The sequence below is a fragment of the Artemia franciscana genome, chromosome 10 (genome assembly GCF_032884065.1).
Source record: "Artemia franciscana chromosome 10, ASM3288406v1, whole genome shotgun sequence".
Taxonomy (NCBI): Eukaryota; Metazoa; Arthropoda; class Branchiopoda; order Anostraca; family Artemiidae; genus Artemia; species Artemia franciscana.
Window position 1 is genome coordinate 24,970,145 of NC_088872.1, and position 22,451 is coordinate 24,992,595.

At 34.6% G+C, this 22,451-nt stretch overlaps 1 protein-coding gene across 2 annotated transcripts in view; it reads left to right on the forward strand.

Annotated features, from left to right (window-relative positions):
- Window positions 1-22,451, forward strand: part of LOC136031964 (bicaudal D-related protein homolog) — a 117,107-nt gene that overhangs the window by 65,221 nt on the left and 29,435 nt on the right. The window contains exons 5-7 of one of the 2 annotated variants that reach the window (XM_065711978.1): window positions 7,794-8,081; window positions 13,921-14,064; window positions 21,334-21,585. In XM_065711978.1, the coding sequence (XP_065568050.1) occupies window positions 7,794-8,081; window positions 13,921-14,064; window positions 21,334-21,585 (684 nt within the window). The remainder of the gene's footprint in view (window positions 1-7,793; window positions 8,082-13,920; window positions 14,065-21,333; window positions 21,586-22,451) is intronic. The other variant, XM_065711979.1, reaches the window with a different exon arrangement.

Genomic DNA, 22,451 nt, shown 5'->3' on the forward strand with positions numbered 1-22,451 from the left:
AGAATTCCCTATTGTTCTTCTTGTTTTTAATGTTAGTAAGGGTACTAGAAGTTTCAATCTCCATTACGAGGAGCCCTCTTACGGCGTTCTAGGCCCACTGGGTCGATACGATCACCCCTTGGAAAAAAAATAAATGCATCCTTGATCTTTCTTCAAGCAAAAATAACAAAATTCCACATTTTTGCAGACATGAGCTTGAATCCTCTATAGAAAGGTTCTTTGATACGCTGAAATGGATGGTGTGATTTTCATTAAAATTCTATGACTTCTAGCGGGTCTTTCCCCCTTTTTTCGAAAATCAGACAAATTTTTTCAGGCTCTTAGCTTTTGATGGGTAAGATTAAACTTAATGAAAGTTATATATTTGGAATCAGCTTAATACGCCAATTTTTTTATGTATCTTTTTTGTATCAAAATTCCGTCTTTTTTAGAGTTTTGGTTACTATTTAGCCGGGTCGCTCCTGACTTACAGTTTGTTACCAAGAACTGTTTGAGTACCCATCAAAATCCAGACAGAGATCTTTGAAACGATGGTTTTTCCTCATTACCAGAAGTATTGTATTCATAAGACTTCACATTTTCATGAAATGTAATTAAACAAATAGAAAAGGTTTCTAAGGAGCATGTTTAAAACTTAAAACAAGTTGAAATTACTCTGTATATAAGAGATACCGCCACCTTCTCAGCACCTTGCTCATTAAACAAAAGTTTGTTAGCGCTTTGAAAAATCTTCTTTTCCAATTGCAAATTAAAAAAAAAAAAAAAAAAATCTTGACAAAAGCCGAACTTCCGAAAACCTGAAAGCTGAATTTTTTTTTTGTTTTTTTTTTTTTTATTGCAAAAATTTCAAGTTAAAAAAAGCCTCCATTTCAAAATAAGATTTTTTTTTTCAACATCAAACTTTCATCAAAGTATCAAAACTAGTATCAAAGTAACAATATCAAAGTACCAAAGTATTAAAGTAAAGAAAGAATCAAAGTTAACAAGGTATCAAAGTAAACAAAGTATCAAAGTAACAATAATTAAGTTCCGTAACTCATAGTCCTTTCCTCAGGGCTAGATTGGGGAAGGGAGTCAACCCTGGAAGCATAGTTATTTGGCCTTTGAACTATTTTGAACAAACAGGCTATCTCCAAATTTTGTTCCGATGCCCTTTGGGAAAGTGGGGCGTGGGCTAGTTGGCCATTGATATCTTTTGAACTTTTGACTCTTCAAAAGAGCTAGAAGTTTCAATTTCCGATGGAATGAGCCCCCTCCAAGGTTAATAAGACCACCCCTTCAACAAAACCTTATATTCTAATAATGGGCAATTAACATAAGTTACAATTATTCTCCCGAGTGTTATGGAGGATTTCTCAACCCCTAATTTGTAATAATTTGAATTTTGGACCATTTTGAAAAAACGAGATCTCAAATTTTGTATTGGATGTATTTGGGGAAAAGGCATGGGGGAGGGGCTCTAGATACCCTCCGACCACTTTTGATGAATCTTAAAAAGGAAATTAGAGCTTTCAATTTCCAATCAAACGAGCCATCTCTTAAGTTTATGTCACGACCCGTTACATAGAACCTTTTAGCACCGGGGGATACCTTACAACACTTTACCCTAGGCTCTGGGGGGATGAGTCCACCCCAGAGTTTTTGTTATTTGATCTTTAAACTGTTTTGAACACAATAGCTATCTCTATATTGGGTGCATTTGGGAAAAAACGGCCCCGGGGGCTAGTTGCCCTCCTATCACTTTTGACTCTTAAGAAAGGCACTAGAAATTCTGATTCACAATCGAGTAACCCTCTCCGACGTTTATACGACCATCCATTTCTTAAAAACCTTATATGTCCCGGGGTGCATTTTACAACACTCGCCTCCAGATTCTGGGGGGGGGGCTGTTTTATCCCTGGAGTTTTTGTTATATTATATTTTGTCTATTGTGAACAAACAGGCTATATGAAAATTCGATTGGACGCATTTGGAAAAAGAAGGTTGTGAGAGAGTGATCACCGTTGGATCACTTTTGACTCTTAAAAGGTGAATCAGAACTTTCAGTTTCTCCCCATTTGAGTCCCCTTCAAGATTTATAGGACCACTTCTTCCATAAAAACCTTATATGCCCCTGCGGCATAAGTTGTAACCTTTCCCATTTCAAACAAGCTGGCTATCTCAAAGTTTTCATTTGATGTATTTGGGGAAAAGATAGAGTTTGTGTCAGAGGGGGGGGTATAGATGCTCTCCTTTTAAATTTTGACTCATAAAAAGGTAACTACAGCTCTCAATTTCCAATTCAATGAGCCACCTTCGAAGTTCCTACGACCACCCCATACATAAGAACCTTATTTGCCACCGGGGCATAAATTAAAACACTTGCCCCTTGGCTCTGTGGTATTGTGTCGATCCCAGAGTTTTTTTATCTAATGTTTGAACTTTTTAAAAAAAATGACGATCTAAAAATTTTTATCAGATAGGTTTGAGGAAAAAGGCGTGGAGGGGGGACTAGTTACCCTCCGATCTCTTTTGACTCTTAAAAAGTGAACTAGAACTATCAATTTTCAATCAAATGAGCCCTCTCTGAAGCTTATAGAGCTTTCCCCTTCCATAAGAACTATATATGCCCCCAGGGCATAACTTACAACACCTGCCCCCGGTCCCTGGGGGGAACCAAATGGCTTTCTCAAAATTTTTATCGTATGCATTTCGGAAAAAAGGGAGGGGGGCTAGTTGCCCTCCGATCACTTTTAGCTCTTAAAAAGGGCACTAGAATTTCCGATTTCCAATCAAATGAGTTCCCTCCGAAGTCTATGCGACGATCCCTTCCATTAATGTTTGTTAATGTTTCCCAAAAACATTGTTAATGTTTCCCATTAACAAATACTATCTGTAAGTAATTACATAAAAAAACAACAAGTTTTTCAACTGAAAATGAGGAGCAACATCAAACCTTAAAAATTACTGAAATTTAACGTATATGAAAGGGGTTACCTCCTCCTCAAGACCCTGCTCTTTACGCAAAACTTTTTTGGTATGGAATTTTAAAACAAGGTGTATTGTTTTAATTGTGTTTCCAATGTGTTTCAGGACTCGTTCTTAAGGAATTAGTACAGAAAGTAAAAACTTCAGCGTAAAGAGCAAGATCTTTTGGAAGGGACAACTCCTTTCATATACGTAATAATTTCTGTTCGTTTGAAGTTTTGATGTTGCTCCTTACTTTCAGTTGAAAAAAAGTGTTTTTTTTTGTTTTATTTCATTTGTGATCGTTTTTAAATAATACCGGGAAATCCAGTTCTCTCTCTCTCCATGAAAAACCCTGGTATCTGTATATTATACGCCACTCACTCAAGTTTACGATGCATAAAACTCGAGAACAAACCGGTTTTTTCGTTAGTTTCTTCGTTACTATAGAAACAAATTTGGGCTACATATTTGCAGATTAGGGAGGGGGTAATGTATAGCGGGTTTGCATGCTAAATATGTTAGGGCAGTTGTTCTGCATATTATGAAGTAAGAATTGTTTTCTGACTTCAAACTGTCCTAATATTTCACCCCCCCCCCTCTTGTGTGCAAATATATAGCCCTAATTATACCCATATTTTCTGTCACTTGTCTTTGTCGCGCTAAGCTGTAAGGAATTAACGAAGAAACCGGTTTGTTCTTGAGTTTTACACAGCGTAAACTTGAGTGAATGGCACATAATACACAAGTACCCAAATTTCTCCCCCCTAGAGAAACTAAAAAAACAAAACTGAAATATTTTCTCAGATTTAGAAAGCCTTATTTTCCACGGTGGGTATTGTCCACGGGGGTATTTTCCAAAGGAAGGGATATTTTCTGCGGGGGTATTTTCCGCGGAAGGGTATTCTCCATGGGAGGTATTTTTCGGGGGTAATCATTGGGGGGGGGGGGGGGTAATCGCCAGAGGGGTAAACACCTAGAACCCTATCTACTAAAGGGATTTTTAATAAGATCACTTGCTATTTTAGGAGTGTTTCCCTTTTTTCAAAAATCAGGCAAATTTTCTCAGATTTTTGGTTTTGAGTGGATAATAATAAACTGGAAGAATTTTATACATCTAGAATTAGCATAAAAAGCCAATGCTGCCGATGTAGCAATTGTAATGAAAATTCCATTTTAGCTTGGTCACTTTTTACTTCCAGTTTTTTATGACAAGCTATTTGATAAGATTCTCTTTTGACGAAAATCTTTTTAACCTGTTCATTTTATTTAGTTTGATAGGACAATAAAAAGAAAAGGGATCTATTTGACAGCTGGATAGTTACGTTTAATTTTTCTTTTCTTTCGTCTTTCTATTCTTTGAAGTTTCTGAATATATAAGAGATTTAAGTTCGAGGGGGGAAATTGCCCTGTTATGGGAGAGGTAGATTTTAATTGACCTTTATAAAATCAAAACGTGGTATCTATGCAGGCAGGATGATTTTTGAATATACTCCTTGTGTAAACTATTCTAAGGCGTAGGAAATTGTATAAAGACATGTTTACATCTGTTATGATATACCAAAGCATTAAATCTTTCTGTAATTTTGGTTTGTGTTTGATTTTCTATTAATATTAAATGCATAATAATTAAATGTATTTTTGTTAAAATACATAGTACTATCTTTGTTAAAAGGTTTGATAACTAAATCCATCCTAACTCAGGAATTCAAATTATTAACACTTTAAGAGTCCTTACACATTTCTCCCTCTAAATCCTTCACAATTGAAGAAACTCAGTCTTTTTTCATATCTTCACGCTTCCAAGACTTAAAATTTTCCAATTTTGATAATAGTTTTTTGAGCCATAAGACTTATTTTTTTTTTTGCATTTATCCTACTAAAACCTTTACGTTTCAAGAATCTTGACGTACTTCATATTTTCACTGTTCTAGGACTTTTTAATTTTTAGATTTAATGTCTGAGACCTTAACTTTTCAAGACTTTCAGCTTAAAAAAAAACAAACAATCCTTTTACTTAATTTCATACTTTGAGAACCCGAATCCTTCATTATTTCTAGCGTTTTAACAAAAATCATATTGTCAAATCTCTAAGACTTTCAATTTTTTTATTTTGATAACTAAATCCTTCATATTTCAAGAATATTAACTTTGTTCCAAATTCCGTAATTCTGCGACGTGATTTGACATTTTGACAATATAAAGAAAATTCCCCCTCACCGAGGGAAATTCCTGCTACACACAAAATTTAGCATCCAAAGAGAAAGTCTGACAAATGAAAAAAAATAATCAAAAGCAGGAATTATGTAGAAGGAAAGTACATCGGAAAAGAAGAAAAAATGGAATATCCATCAAAATTTTCTCCCGTCTGAAGTACCCATAAGGTGCTTGTTGTTTTCAAATTTAGTTTAATTAATATAGTCTTTTTTATTTAAATTAAATAACATGGAGGCAAACCCTTTGTCAAAACTAAGCAAATTTGTAATTCACTGAAGCCCTTATTCCAAATAACCAAGTAATAGTTTAGGCAAAGAAAGTTTTCTAAAGTCATCAAATCCTGTTGACACGAAAAGTATTGGGCACCTTCCACTAGGCATCCATCAGAAAGTTGTCCCGTCTGAAGCACCTTTAAGGGTTGTTTTGTTCATTTATTTTTATTCGATAACATGGAGTCAAACATCATGTCAGAATCAATTTAAGATTATCAGAACTCCTTGTTTCAAATAAACAAGTAAATTAATTTCTTTAACCTTTATCTTATCTTTCTATGATCACTCAACCCCCAGCCTCTGAAATATGAAAAAAAAAGAATTAAAGAAATAAAATAAAAAATTAATTCTATAGGATAAATAAAAGTAGGGAGAAGAATTAAAACTTAAAATAGCTTAAAACAAACAGAAATCGTTCAGTATATGACGGAACCTCCTCCCTCTTCAAAACCTCGCTCGTGAGGCTGAAATTTTTAGTGCATTCAAAAAGCTTGGTATTCTAGTTCAACGGCGCTTTTCCTTCAGCAAATGTTCTTATTTAGGAATTTTTTTTTAATATTTAGACAAAATTTTTGATGAATTGTAGTTTTGTTGAATAAGTTCTGAATAATATTAATTTTTGGCTACATTCCACTAGACAAATCACTGCAAAAACTGTGTGAATCAGAGCTCGTGTTGTTGTCGAACATAGGGCCCATTTTAAACATTTCTTAGTGTCAGTGTCAATAGTGAGAAAAACAATGAGGAAGCTAAAAAAAACGTATTAAAGAGAAATTGATGAGGTCTGCAGAATTCATTTGTTTTATGGTAGTGCTAAGCTCACTGAACATCTTGTATTACTTCATGAGATGATTTTTTGTTCTGGATCAGTACCTGATGTTTTTCAATAGGCATAGTTAGTCCAGCTCTAAAAAAACCTAAGAACATGAAGAAATGGTATTAGAAATGGTATATAGTATTAATATCTACTACAGAATTTTGGAACCGACAGGGGTATTATTGTTTATATGGATTAAAATTCTGCGTGACTTTTGATCTTCAAAACGGCTGAAGTCATCGCGACCTGTACAATAGGGTTCTCTGTAATCTCTGCTGCTTAAACAAATTGTACACGTGTGCTTACGCCGGCTTAATTCTCTTATTTTGTTTATATACAATGTTTCAATAACATTAAATATAATGGAAAAAAAGCTATAATACCATTTCAAATCTTTGACTTACTTATTTTGACTTGTCGCTCTTCCTCAGCAGGGTCGCCAGCGTAGAGGGAACTGGATGACAACGCCGTCAGTCCTCTCCAGGTAGCCCTGTCCAGGTAGCCCTGTCCAGGGCTAGGGATGGGCCCTCATTTGGGTTGATGTTGCGATTGAGCAGGCGTTGGTTTATTACATCATCCCATCTAGTGCGTGGTCTTCCTCAAGGGCGTTTCCAGCCATTTTCCAAGGGATTGAAATCCGAGATCATCCTTGCGGGGGGGTACTTAGCGGAAAACGGAGTAGGTGGCCGTACCACCTTAGGGAGTGGGCTTCTACTTAAGTAGAAAGATTCGCCAGCTTGAAGGTCTTGAGGATCTCAGTATTGTGGATCTTGTCATACTATTTGAAGCCTTCGACTCGACGCAGGTGTCTAGCCTGAACGACTTTACCATTTCAAATCGCTGAAAACAAAGCTCCTGGCAGGACTTGCTATCTCCCCTCAAGAAATTTCCTGGTTGGGGTTCATGATACCCCGTCTCGCCTTTTCCTTCTCTGTGCCAGCAGATAAGTGAATATGATAATTTTTGCTACATAGAAAAATATTATCACTGTAAGAGGGGCACTATTACCCCCCTCTCTGCAGCAGCGCTAATAAAAAGTGTAAATAGGAAATGTTTCTGGGAATGAAAAAGGATTAAATTATTAATTTCTACCTGAGAGCTGGGGCATTTCATTTCTTGATTAAAATACCCTTTTCTTGAAGCTTTTTATTTGTCTTAATTTCCCTTTGGTTGCTCAATTTTACGTTTGGTGGGAATTGTCCAGCATGGAATCGCCCGGGAGAAAATTTCCGAGGGGGATTTTTCCGCGTAGGGAGTATTTTGCCTGGGGAAAAATTTTTTGCTGAAGGACTTTTTCCTGTGGGAATTTTCCAGGGGGATGCTGGACTCCAGTTAGACGTAGTGACATATAGCTTTCTAATTCTCTTTTTCAATATTTAGTATTGTTTATATCAAAGCAATGTCCGATAATTTTTCTCTAATGCTGTTAAATTGCTATTGTTAAATCAGATTCCCATTAAGGGAATAGGGTAGTTTGAAGTTCGGGTCTGTGTTGAAAATAAACCATAAGATAAACAAAAATAAGTAAGTACATCTTTCAGCTAATTGCATCACGGCGGGAATTGAACGAACTGAGGATAGCCAACAGTAATTTAATGGATCAACTAGAAACCTTGAACCGGCATTCATCTCCAACATTCTCCAATTCTCATCACAATGTTTCCACAATACTTCCTCAACAGTCAATATCGGCTGAGATGGACATTTCCAACAGTTCAGGTCATGGGTCGGGGATCGATTCTCGACCAGGTTCTCAACCGTTTGGTGACTTCGGTGACGAAATTGAGTGTGACGCGGATGACCAACTCGATTTTGAGGAGTATATTAAGGTAATTAAGCATGCATGTCTGTAAATTTCATGGTTAATCTCATGTAACCTTGCGGTTTCTTCTCTGTTGGTTGGACACTCATAGATCACATATTTTTGATACTGTGCTCTAAGCGCTTGACCTCAATGAACCAGAAGTTGTAGCTATACAATAAATCTTCAATTTAGCAAGAAACTACTCGAATTTGAAATTTGAATGTTTTATTTTATAATTTTTGTCGCACATTTTTTCTTAAATGACACACAATAACAGAAGGTAAATTCGACTAATTACTACTACGTACTTGGGGAAAACTAGTTTTATTTCTCATTAAAAGACTATAATTTTAGTTACGATCTTTGGTCACAAATTTTGTTGCACATTTTTGTAGAATCAATATAACTCTTCCACTTTTTTCACTTTAAACGAAAAAAGAATATATGCTCCTTACTGAAAAAGTCCAGTTTTTATCTCCTGTTTTTCCTTCTTCTCCCCCGCCTCCCCCTTTATCTCTACCTTCCTCCTTCTTTTCCTCTTTCCCTCTTCCATCCTGCTTCTCTTTATCTCCCACCCTGCCTCTCTCTCTATCCAGGCTTATTCTATTATACTTTCGTTCTAACTATTTTCTTCCTTTCTTTCTTTTGCTAGCTCACCGGTAGATTTTAAGTTTCGTTGTTATGCAGGTTTTTATCAAAATACATTAAATATTTCTTTATTATTTGTAAGTTTGTACGTATTTAATAATTCTAATGTTCTTTAGTAATGTGCATCCTATTTTGTGGCAAGTGCTTAGCCTTATAAGGGTTACAGTGAAATAGTTTGAGTTGTTATCTATGTGTAAACTAGCAACTTAGCCTGTCAGACGATGGGCATAATAATAACGTACAGTCTCATTTGAGGATTGGAAACCACCTAACTCTGATTATATAATGGAGAATACTAGTTTTAGGTACATGTTTCAGAACATTACATGATTGTTTTCAGATTAGTGATTTGCTGGGGTAACCAAATTACCAATTATCCCCATGTTCAACCAATATTATTGCAACGACCTACTGACTAAGCGTAAATGTTGTGCTCTATTGAACGCGGTTGTTGTTTTACTTACCGATTGCATCTTAAAACATTTAAACTGACAATTTTATTGTTTAAAAATTTTCTATAAATAAGTTCTTGCGTTCTTAAGGTACTGTGAAAAATACATGTTATCCCATTCAATTTGCTCTTATGTTAGATTATTTGTTCTTGAAGCACCGGGGAGATAACTCGGATTTTACTGTAAAATTAGGAGGTTGAAGGGGAAGGAAGCCCCTTCATATGCAGGATGTTTATCTGTATGCAATTATAGTGGTACCTCACATCTTTTACTTGCATATTAACAGGAACATTTCTGTCGCCTTTGATGCGAAGAAGAACCTGAGGATACTCTTTACTGACTTCTTTTTCTTTTTTATAAATTTAGTTTTGGCGACTATTAGTTTTAACTCTTCCTAACTGTTCCACATTGGCCAAAGATCAAGCACAACATAAAGTCAAAGTTCTTAGCCATACCCGCTCTTGTGTGGGTTGGATTGGGTGCTTCTCCAAGGAAAGTCTCTTAATTATGAATACCAGATTGCAGATCGTGACGTTCAAAGTGATTCCCACTGGTCAATTGCTTTCTGCATGTTTTGTTCCAGTTGGTGGTGCATTCATCACCAGCAGAATCAACTGATTTGGCCAAATTGTGAGACCTTTCATCGTGTCATCTCACTACGGTGCGCTTGAATGTTTCTCGATTGATCTCGACTGAGCATTCTCTTTCTTCTTGGCAAAGCAGACATTTTGGGAAATCAACGCGGTTTTGACAGCTGGCTGAATCTGTACAGGCTCTGACAGGACTTGATAGGGACGCCATACTTCGCCACTAATAGTGAAGGTAACCTAGAAAAGAAGGCTCTGTGAACTCCGTCAATGACACAGGATGTGTCCGTTACAACAATAATGTTTTTGCCCGAAGTTATCAAACCCTTTTATGCATGTGTCTATAGCCAAAGGTATAGGCGGAGTGATGGTCATTTCACTTTTGACACATGAAAAAGCTCTGGCCTGAAGGGAGAGCATGTAAGTGTTTTTTGGGTGTGAATCGTGCTTAAAGTGGAGCTTGTATGAGCAACACTAAGAATCCCTACACCAGCTCTGTGTTCGGTAATTTTTTATTATGCATAGCTGGACGTAAAAATGGAAGTTAAAAAAACAAAACAAAAAAAAACCCTGAAAGTTTCCGGTCTAAAATGCAAGTTTTTTTTCGATGTGAAGTAGACTTAGGCTCTAAGCTATGACTCACACGAGAAAAACGCAAAGATACACTGAAACAGCCTGAATTAGCTCTGTCTTCGGTAATTGTGCATTGCACATAGTTACACTTTGTCAGATGAGAACACAAACATCATTTGGCATTACTTAAAAAGCTAATATTACACCTGCAAGCTCAAGTTTAACGTACAAAGGAAAAATAGGAAGCTTACCTTTTGCAGGGATAAAACAGAGAAGAAATTATTCAGAAGCAATTTGATTTTCTGACTGCTCACCCCCTCAAAGGCATAACTCTACTAAAAGCTAAAAAAAAATATTCAATTGTTTATGGGAAAACTCGTTTTCAAATGACTAAAAACAGAAAACATTTTTTTCGAGAAACCATGGATATAAAGTGCTGTACTAGCCCCTATTCAAAGCCCGCTCTTTACGCTATTATTGACTTCCTTACAACTCTACTTTTTAAAACAATAAAAAACTTTAGCGTAAAGGGCGGGGCGTTGAGGAGGAGAAAGCCCCTTTCATATACGGAATAATTTCTGTTCGTTTTAAGTTTTAATGTTGCTCCTTACTTTCAGTTAAAAATACTTGTTTTTTTTATCTAATTTCAGAACATTTTTGAATTAATGAAGATTTTGAATTGGGCTCACCGTACATGAATAATTAAAACGAAACTCGCATAGTAATTTCACCTTTCTTAAAACTAATAATAACCTTGTAATAACCTAAGTTTGGTTTTTGTTCCAGTCGTTCAAGAATGACTCAATGACTTCAAGAACCTCTTTTAAAAACAAAAAAAAGAAACTTATGCGTAAGAGCGAGCTATTGAGGAGAGGCAACCCCTTTCATGTACGTAATCTTTTCTGTTCGTTTTAATTTTTGATGCTGCTTCTTACTTTCAATTGAAAAATGTATTTCTTATTTAATTGCTGATCGTTTTTAAATAACATCGGGAAATCGAGCTACCAAGCCCGTACCTTTTGTTGGGTACAGCTAAACTTGATGAAACTTAAATATTTAAAACTATCATAAAATCAGATTCTTTTGAAGCATCTATTTTTATCAAAATCCCGTTTTTTAGAGTTTCGGTTACTATTTAGCCGGGTCGCTTCTTACTACAGTTTGTTACCACGAACTGTTCGAAAATATAAGATCCCACATTTTTCGAAATAGGAGCTTGAAACCTCAACAGTAGTGTTCTCTGATACGCTAAATCTGATGGTGTAATTTTCATTAAGAATATATAACTTTTAGGGGATCTTTCCCCTTTTTTTCGAAAATAAGGAAAATTTTCTCCGGGTCGTAATTTTCGATAGGTATGACTAAACTCGATGCACCTTTTTTTTTTTATTTGAAATCAACATAATAATCCGATTCTTTTGATGTATATATTGATATCAAAATTCCAGTTATGTTCTCTTGCTTAGGAAATTAGAAAATAAACATTTGTGGTAAACTCAAAAATTGATTGAATACAGTTTAATCTAAAAAAACTACTATTATTAGAATATTGCACTGTTACTAAAATGCACCATACAAGTAACAGTTTGTTTGGACGTAATGTCAAGGGACTGTTTTGCAAAACAAAAAGGAGTAACAAAAATAGACGGAATGTTCCGATCGGGCTAACACTGCCAAATTTTGGTCCAACTTTATACCAGGAAAATTATGGTCTAAAAATATACTTGTTCATTCGTCCTCAGAAACATCTCCTTTGTTAAACTTTTGTTTCGAAATAGGACGGCTGAAACCATAAATGTATATTGAGATAGTAATTTTCCTTTCTCACTAAAAAGGGTGCGCTAAAGGTATCCATTTTTTTAATGCGTTTAACACGTGGGTTCGTTCTGTTTACTAGCCTACGCTCAATCACATCCTGAATTCAAGGCAACAGCATATGAAATATTACTTACAGAATTATATCAGTTTTTTTTATTGCAAGCTATTCAAATAGCATTGCCCCATCAACAAACTTCTGCAATTCCTCTTATAAAGCAACAACAGATTACAAAAACCTAATAGATAGGGTTTTAATGGATTGTCTGTTTTAATTCTGCTACATTCTCTTTTTGAATTACAAATATGGATACTTCTAAGGAATTTGTGATTTTTGCTATAGCATGCCGTGTACCATAAAAAGGTGGGCGGATGAAGCGTTTTAAAGCCAAAATCGTCTGCGTCTTAAAACACGGTCGTTTTTTACATCAACTGCAAATGTCAGAGTGTGTCTTTTTTAACTCATTATTCTACGCAGTATTCCTTAGCCTTTTTATTCATTTTTTTCAAAGTTCCAATCAGCAAAGTTCAATGTTTAGCAACACTGTAGAGAGTTTTCCAAATTTGCTAATTAGTATCAGTAGATCCCACTAAGTTCGATAGTATTACATATAGGGTCGTATCCAGGATATTTATTCGGAGGGAGGGGGTACGAAAAACTTAAAAACGAATAAAAAATTTGTTTATTTGCGTTTTCTTATGTTTTTACGAGTCGGACAAGCGTTTGGGGAAGGCGCTTCAAACGCTCTACCTCCCCCCCCTTGGATACGGTCTTGGTCATTTAATACCAGCAAGGGTTTTCCAAAACACTACGTCGTGATCTTATTGACAAAGGCAGCAAGCCTTGTGTAAGTAAAGACATGGTTAAAAATTGAAGTTATTTTTAAGAGGTCTATGATGACTTGGAAATAATCTACTTGTTGCACAAGCTTTATTTAACTAGACTTTATTTAAATCCAAAAAAAAGCAAACTGCTAATCTCTTCATAGAAGCCAAATCTACTTAATTTCGGAGGTAATTAGCCATACAATACAAACTGCTAGTTATACTTACTAATGGCAATCCGCAAGAAGAACAAGGAAATATGTTGCACTGTTTAAATTCTATGCCGCCGAATAAAATTGCCACCTTCAGAAATAGTATATCTTGTAAATGTAAAACTTTTCTAGATGAAGGATTGCAGGGTACGCTGTTTGTTTGTTGGAAAACTTACTATTGGCGTTAATGCTATTTCCACATGCTTGAGCTCGTTCGATCTCGTATGCCATATTTAGCGTGAGGTAACCAAATGCATTTATTTTTCAAAGGTTGGCTTTTCACCAATTTTAAAAAGTAAGTGCTGGTTTCTCTTTGAGAAGGACACCTTTATCGTTCCAACAAAAAGACTACACTCTTCAAGCGCTGAAAGAAAATACAACTTCTGCATATCAAGTGCAACTATAAACTATTATCCACTTTTGTTTTACTATTACTATCTAAAAGTTCCTTTTACAAGTAAGATTTTTAGGCATTCAAACTGTGATAAGAATAGCGGTTGATATAGAAAGCTCCATTTAAATATTTATTCATGTAAAAAAGGAGAAATAACACATCTCCAGACTAAACATAAACTTATAAGTATATTCTGGGTGAAGTAGGATACAAGAAAATTTATTGAAACTATCGATAGCGCATGTTGAATTTAAGGAGGTAGCCTGTCAAACTCAGTATCAAAAATTATATTATATAGCATCTTTATGAAATACAGCATAGATGCTAGGTTTTCTTGTGATAAATTATGTTCTTACAGCTCAAACATGAGGCCTTGGATACGTGCTTACGGATACGAGCTTTGTGTGAAACATTAAGAGTCCCCAGAGAAAGGAAGGCTTCCGCAGGGTTTTCCTCTTTTGGCTCAAGCTCTACAAGCAATGATCTCAGCAGTAATTTCAAGGTAATACAACAAACATATGCATGTACTGAAAAGCCAAACTGATTTTTCTTAAGGCAGTTAAAAATTATATTTCTGAGTCATTCACTAGCCAAATATGTGTATAAGAAAAAAGAATTCCAAATAAAAAATAGCCAATGGCGATTTTTTACCCTTTTTGTAATTTTGAAATAACCTTAAACTTGACGCACAAATTCTATACAACACGGTACTAAGAAATCTCACGAAAAAGCGGTTAGTCTTAATCTAGGTCATTTTGCATCGTGCAATTCCAGAATTGTATTAAGGCTTAGATTTAAGTTTTATTAATCTGTCTGCAATAAAGGCTAAAATAAATAAACAACTCAAATCCTTTACATATGTTTGTCACTATGCATAGTTTCTTCTACTATGAGCCTACTAGTGCCCTGCTTTGTTTATATTGTTTAAATTTTAGATTTTTGAAACAATAAAATATTGTTTAGGTTTTTGAAAGAATACTACTCAGTATACTCCCCCCCTCTAAAATTATGATACCCCTAAAATGTATTTTTAAAATTTTAGAAGAAAATTCCATACCATATATGACCTTTAATCGAATTTTCTTTCTTCTATTGCTTCCAAATTTTGTATACGAGCTCTAATCTAGTGAGGGCAAAGTCTTCATCCATGAAAATTGCAGTCAAACAGTTCGTGGTAACGAACTGTAGTAAGGAGCGACCCGGCTCAATAGTAAACGAAACTCTAAAAAACGGAATTTTGATGCTAAAATATACATCAAAAGAATTGGATTTTCATGCTGATTTTAAATATATAAGTTTCATCAACTTTAGTCTTTGTCATCAAAAGTTACGAGCCTGAGAAAATTTGCTTTATTTTGGAAAATAGGGGGGAACACCCCGTAAAAGTCAAAGAATCTTCACGAAAATCACACCATCGCATTCGGCGTATCAGACAACCCTATAGCAAAAATTTCAAGCTCCTATCTACAAAAATGTGGATTTTCGTATTTTCTGCCGGAAGACAAATCACGGGTGCGTGTTTATTTGTTTTTTTTTTTTGTGTTTTTTCTTTTCCCCAGGGGTCATCGTATCGACCAAGTGGTCCTAGAATGTCGCAAGAGGGCTCATTCTAACGGAAATGAAGAGTTCTTGTGCCCTTTTTAAGTGACCAAAAAATTGGAGGGTATCTAGGCCCCCTTCCACGCTCATTTTTTCTCCAAAGTCAACGGATCAAAATTTTGAGATAGCCATTTTGTTCCGCATAGTCGAAAACCATAATAACTATGTCTTTTGGGAATGACTTACTCCCCCACAGTCCCTGGGGGAGGGGCTACAAGTTACAAACTTTGACCAGTGTTTACATATAATAATCGTTATTGGGAAGTGTAGAGACGTTTTCAGGGGGATTTTTTTGGTTTTGGGGGCGGGGCTGAGGAGAGGGGGCTATGTGGGTAAATCTTTCCTTGGAGAAATATGTCATGGGGGAAGAGAAATTCAATGAAAAGGGCGTGGGATTTTCTAAAACTACTATAAAAAAACAATGAAAAAATAAACATGAAAAAGTTTTTTCAATTAAGGAGAAAGTAAGGAGTAGCATTGAAGCTTAAAACGAACAGAGATTATTACGCATATGAGGAGCTCTAAATATACTTTAGCATAAATAGCGAGGTATTTAGGAGGAGATAAATACCTCGCTTTTTATGCTAAAGTATTTTTAGTAATTTCAACTATTTACTCTACGGCCTTTCTGATTTAGGGGTCATTCTTAAAGAATTGAGACAAAACTTACGATTTAGTGTAAAGAGCAAGGCATTAACGAGGGTACAAACCCCCTTATATACATAATAAAAATATAAGAATATAAAAGTTTGTTACGTAAGTTAATTCTTGAGTTACGTATATTTTTTACTAATAGAAACGTTAGTTAAAAATTAAAAGTTATAGTTGCCTTTATATGTAACCGAAAAATTGGAGGGTAACTAGGCCTCCTTCCCCACCCCTTATTTCTCAAAATCGTCTGATCAAAACTAAGAGAAAGCCATTTAGCCAAAAAAGGAATTAATATGCAAATTTCATTTTAATAATCTGTTAACCTGATTCAATACAAAAAATTCAATAAGATTGGACAAGGATGGTGGAGAGCCAAAATCAGACATGCATTAATTCAAAAAACGTTCAGAAATTAAATGAAAAAACTAATTTTTTTAACTGTAAGTAAGGAGCGACATTAAAACTTAAAACGAACAGAAATTATTCCGTATATGAAATGGGTTGTCCCCTCTTCAACGCCTCGCTCTTTACGCTAAAGCTTTTAATTGTTTTAAAAACTAGAATTGTGGCAAAGAGTCAAACTTTAGCGTAAAGAGCGAGACGTTGAAGAGGGGACAACCCATTTCATATACGGAGTAATTTCTGTTCGTTTTAAGTTTTAATGTCGCTCCTTACTTACAGTTGAAAAATTAGTTTTTTTTTTCATTTAATCACTCGAAAGGATGGAAGTAAAACGCTTATAGGAGCAAAGTGAGAAGCCCTGATCTCAGAAACGGCTGACAGGACCTTACTCATGTAATTTGAATTAGGACTATTATTGTTATAATGGTCGGACTCACAAAACTGATTCAAGATTTAGACCATAGAAGCTCATTGCCACCACATCTAAAAAAGATAATTAATATAGCAAAAGTGGCCGCTGGGCTATTGGGTCTGGTGTTTTGAGATAGGGCTTCCCTATCTAGTTGTTCTTTTTGGAAGAGCTGTTCCTAGTAGTGTAAATATGTCTATTATTGTTTTCCCTAGTTTTCCTCATCCTGAGAACGCCCACCCGCCAGTTTCAGATCGGCATGGACTGGCAACACTAATCCTTCGAGCGAAAAGAGATCTCGAGGGGAATTTCATGTTTTTTCTTGAAAATATCAGAATACAAAATATATGATGAAATATATATTATGTGAAATATATGTTTTTTCAGACTTATTTACTAACACTAGTAATATATTATAGTAATATATATTACTCAATAGGCTTTAATTAAAGAAAAATCGTTGACGATTTTGTTGGACGTTACAATGCTTTACATCAATCGTAGAAATTGAAAAAATATTTATATGGGTATAAGAATTAACACTGATGAGTAGGGTTGCAGGTTAAATCCAATTTTATAATAATTTAATACCATATAAGGCAAGCTATAATCTATTATAATGCTAGTATTAAAGAAATTAAAGCGAAAATTCTGAAATCGAATGCACAGAAAGTTTGAACCTAACTTATAAAGCTCAAAATGGTTGAACAATCTTTGAAAATATTACTGCTACGGTAATATAGTAATAATAATATAATAAACTGCTATGATAATAGTAATAATAATATAATAACAATATTAGTGCCATTAATTTAAGAATTCAGCGTATGTCTTACATGGTAGTAAAGGAAAACCTTCAGTCGCTTTTACAAACTTAGCGATATTAAAGTGATTTTAAGCTGCTCTTATTTTAACCAGTTTTAATAGTGTTAATCTAGAATCAGCGTAAATATTTTGTATAAAAACATTATTTTATTTTGGTTGAATATCATATGGGAAGATATTATGCTTTTTTCAAAGCCCTGCATTATTGTTGGTCCAGCATGATTTGGAGTTCTTTGAAGTGTGATGTCATCATAAGACTTTTTTCGGAGAACTTCTCAAATAACCACAACGGTTTTCCATGTTATAATTTCTTCGTCTTTCTCTCTTTTTGTATACATTAATTAAAAAGAAACTTTTCGAAAGTGAAGTTTTTCAAAGAAAAGTAAAGACCATGTTAAACTTAAGATCAGCAGAAAGAAAATCTATGATAATTCAAACTCAAAACGACCAGAAATTACTATTAAAGAATAAACGAATCCAAAAACGAACAGAAATTAAATAAACAATCATAGCAAACAAACATACAACAGGCACAAATATAAATGAATAAATAAATCTTAAAACGAGTAAAACTTATATTGAATATATAAATCAAGCTTAAAATGAACAAAAATCTCTACAAACTTGAGTTTGGTTAATGCTCCTTCCCTAACTGAAAAAGTAAAAAGCCTTCTGTGTCATTGGCGCTTTACTGAAAACTATGCCTGTCTTAAACAGTCGTGAAAAGAACTAATAAAATTAAACTGAATGTTTAATATGTAATTATATCAATTGATGAAAGCTCATCAATTCAAAATTTTATTTCATTGTAATTTTCATTTTATTTTTAATATTACAAACAGTAAAAAAGAAAATATTTGTAATATAATTCATTTTTTAGTGAAGTGCCAATGACAGAGAAGGCTCTATACTTTTACAGTTAGGGAAAGGAGCAGAAGCCAAATTCATTTTTGTAGCAATTTCTGTTCCTTTTGAGCTTGACATGCATTTTCAATCAGGTTTTGCTCGTTTTAAGATTTATTTATTCACTTATATTTGTACTGTTGTATATTCGTTTGCTATGATTGCTTATTTGATTTCTGTTCATTTTGTGTCTTATTTATTCTTTAATATGAAAAGATTTTTGTTCTTTTTAAGCTTGATTTGCATATTCAATTTAAATTTTACTCTTTTTAAGATTTTTTTTTTGTTTATTTGTAAGTTTGTATGTTCGTTTTCTATGATTGTTTATTTAATTTCTGTTCGTTTTGGGTTTCATTTATTCTTTAGTAGTAATTTCTGATCGTTTTTAGTTTTAGTTTACTATAGATTTTTGTTTCTGCTGGTTTTATTTCTCTTCATTTTTTATTGTCAAAATTTAAAGTTTTTCAAAATTGCCTATTTCAAAATCAATTTTTTTTTCAACATCAAAGTTCCAAAATATCAAAAGTAGTATCAAAGTAACAATTTCAAAGTATCAAAGAAAATAAAGTATCAACCTAGTAATAAGCAACTTGCATTACTTACATCCGTCGCTCTGTTAATCAAAGCTGCCCTGTAAATCAGTAAATCCGAGTGTCAAAGTAAACAAAGTATCAAAGTGACAATAAGCAACTTTGTATAACTCACAGGCCTTTCCCGGGGTATGGGGGGACGGTTCTACCTCAGAGGCATAGTTATTTGGCCTTTGGACTATTTTTAACGAAATGGCAATCTCAAAATCTTGACTGGATTCCTTTGGGGAAAAGAGGACATGGAAGGGAGCTATTTGCCATTTGATCACTTTTGACTCTTTCAAAGTGGGCTAGAAGTTTCAATTTCAAGTCGAATGAGCCCATTCCAAAGCTAATATGACCACCCTTTCCTGAAAAAACCCTATATATTAACAATGGGCAACTTGCATAAGTTACAACTCTTGCCCTGGGGATATGGGGGATTTTTCAATCCTTAAGTTATGGTTGTTTGAATTTCCAACTATTTTGAACAAAATGGCTATTTCAGAATTTTAATCGAACGAGCCACCTCCAAAGTTTATGTGACAACGCCTTCCATAAGACTTTTCATGTTATTGATAGGTAACTAGTATAATTTATAGCCCTCTCCCCGAATACTGAGGGGAGGGGGGCTTAAAACCTGATAACCTAGTTATTTGACGTTTGGACTATTTTGAACAAAACGGCTCTCTCAAAATTTTGACCGATACATTTTGAGAAAACAGGACATTTGGGGGCTAGTTGTCCTCAGATCACTTTTAACTTTTAAAAGGGGAACTATAACATTCAATTTCTAATCAAATGAGCACCCTTCATAGACTATACAACCACTCCCTCTATAAAAAAAATTATACCTGCAGGGCAACACTTGCCCCAGGCTCTCTGGGTTGTGTCGACCCAGAAGTATTGTTATCTCATCTATGGACTATTTTGAGCAAAATGGCTATTTCAAAATTTTTGTCAAATGTTTTTGTGGAAAAGAAGGCGTGGGGGTGGGCTAGTTGCCCCCGGCCCCTTTTGACTCTGAAAAGGGGAACCATAATTTTCAATTTCCAATCAAATGAGCCCCCTCTGAAGTTTATACGACCATCCCTTCCATAAAAACCTTATATATCCCCGGACCCTGGGGGAAAGGAGACGTGTCAACCCTGGAGTTTTATTATCCAATCTTTGGAACAAAATGTCTATTTCATTAATCGGATACATTTAGAAAAAAGAGGGTTTGGGAGAAGGGGTACTAGTTGCCCTTCGATCAATTTTGACTCCTAAAAAGGGAAATTGAACTTACAATTTCCAATTAAATGAGCCCCCTTCGAAGTTTATACGACCACCACTTCCATAAATACCTTATGTTCCCCCAGGCCACAACTTTTAACACATAACGATCAAAATAGCTATCTCGCAATTTTGGAAAAGAGGGTGTGGTTTCCATCCGTTTCCATCGGATCACTTTTGACTCTTAAAAGGGCACCAAAATTTCTGGTTTCTAATCAAATGATCCCCCTCCAAAGTTTTTGGGACCACCCCTTACATATGAAGTGCCTCTGGGAAAAAATAATAATCGAATATCGAAGCCTCGAATAATAAAGATATATATATATATATATATATATATATATATATATATATATATATATATATATATATATATATATTATATAGATACTTTTCGTCTTTTTATCTCATTTTCATGTCTCATTTTTCTTTTCTTTTTTTTGTTGGTGATAAAGGTTTCCAGATGTGAAGCCGAAATATTTTTTGTTTTTTCAGTTTAATTATTCAATGTCTTGATATATATATTTTGCTCACAACGTATTTATTTGTATATTTTCTTTTCATTATTTACATTCATAAAAAATTGACTTATATTTCTTTTCTAAATATATAGGACTATCATTTAATATGCTTAGGTCATGAACAGTTGAAAATCAGATACCAGAGTTAATATTGCACCAAATTGCTTTGAAATGCTCCATCTTGATTTTGAATACTTTAATATTATACTATTCAAATTCATACTCAGAATTCTGTTAGTAATGGTGGCCATGAAAAAAATTTGGTCAAAATTTTCAATGTCCGTAAAAAATACAAATTTTTATTGTTTTCGCGAAAAGGATGAGGAAACACGAGAAAATTTTTGGCTATAATTTTGGGATTTAAATGAATTTTAGCCCTCCAGACACCCTTTCAGTTCAACCTTGTCGTCCCAGCCGCTAGAATATGTGCATAAGTAGATTTAACTTAAATTGCAACATTTGAGTTACTTCCATAGTAACAGTATAAACCCTTTGCTTCTTCTTAACATTTGAACAGCCATTCGAATTATGTTTCATTTAAGCAGATACAGGTAAGAGCATGAGATCATACACTCCTAAATTTCTGTTACGTCTCAGCTAATGTTCTTCTTCCAAAGGTCGGTGACTTGATGGAAACGTATGATGAACTGGAGCTACTCATTCATGATTCATGTGCATTCAATAGACGATTTTCAACGCCCAACTCAGAAAGCTGTGACAAATGTGGATTTGATCGAAAAGACATTTTAAATCTTCAATCAGAGCTTCATACAAACCAGGAAACAAACGATAAACTTCATAGGCAAGTGGCAGAAAAACTAGAAGAATCCAAGCGAAAAGACGAACAGATCTCTGAACTTTCACATAAGGTTAGTTTGTAAATTGTTTCGAAAATATATTTTTAAATAGCAGAACATTAAATAAAAGCAGAATTAAAACAAGGGTGTCAATTCGCGAAAACATAGGAGGAGAAAAGAATTTTTGGATTTTTTAATGAAGATACAAAAAAGCTATTTTTAAAAAAAATTACGGGGCATTTGTCCTTCCCTTCTTCCTCCATCCTTAATTGGCACCTCTTAGTGAAAATACCTTACTCCTTCGATTTTATCTCCCCAATAAAGCAAAAATTGGCAACCTCGATGTGTCTTTTCAGGTGAATAAAAACTGGGCAAGGGGAACTGCAAAACTTTTTTCGAAGTAATCACAACAGCAGCGAATTTGACACGTCATCAGACCCTAATCCTCTGAGTACATAGTTAAAGTTTTATTTCCCTCTGCAAGTTTTTACTATGTTATTTTTGCGCAGTTCTACATTTCTAATCTTTCAACGTTAGACGAAAACTTCAAAATCTTTCGATAACTAGGATTTAATTCTGTTCATCTACCCAATAACATTTAAAGAAGCAGACTGCCTCTTCTGTTTTCTAAGTAACTTATCATTCTCGACGAAGAGAGTCAAAGGAATAACAAAATTCTGCCGCAAAAATGCATATATAACAGAGGGAGCATAAACCTTAAAGCTGAAAACAATAGAACGCGCAATATATCCAAAACGTGTTTGATGATTAACTTCAAAACCCGGGTATGGAACTAAGTTTATGAACTACTACTGCTAACAGCTCACCGCAGCACTAAGCCCCCTGAGGCCAAAAAAGATGCGCGCGCTCCTCCATCCTAATCTTTCAAAGCCTCCCAGTTTACACCTTCTAAGGAGGTCTCATTTCCCACCATCCCA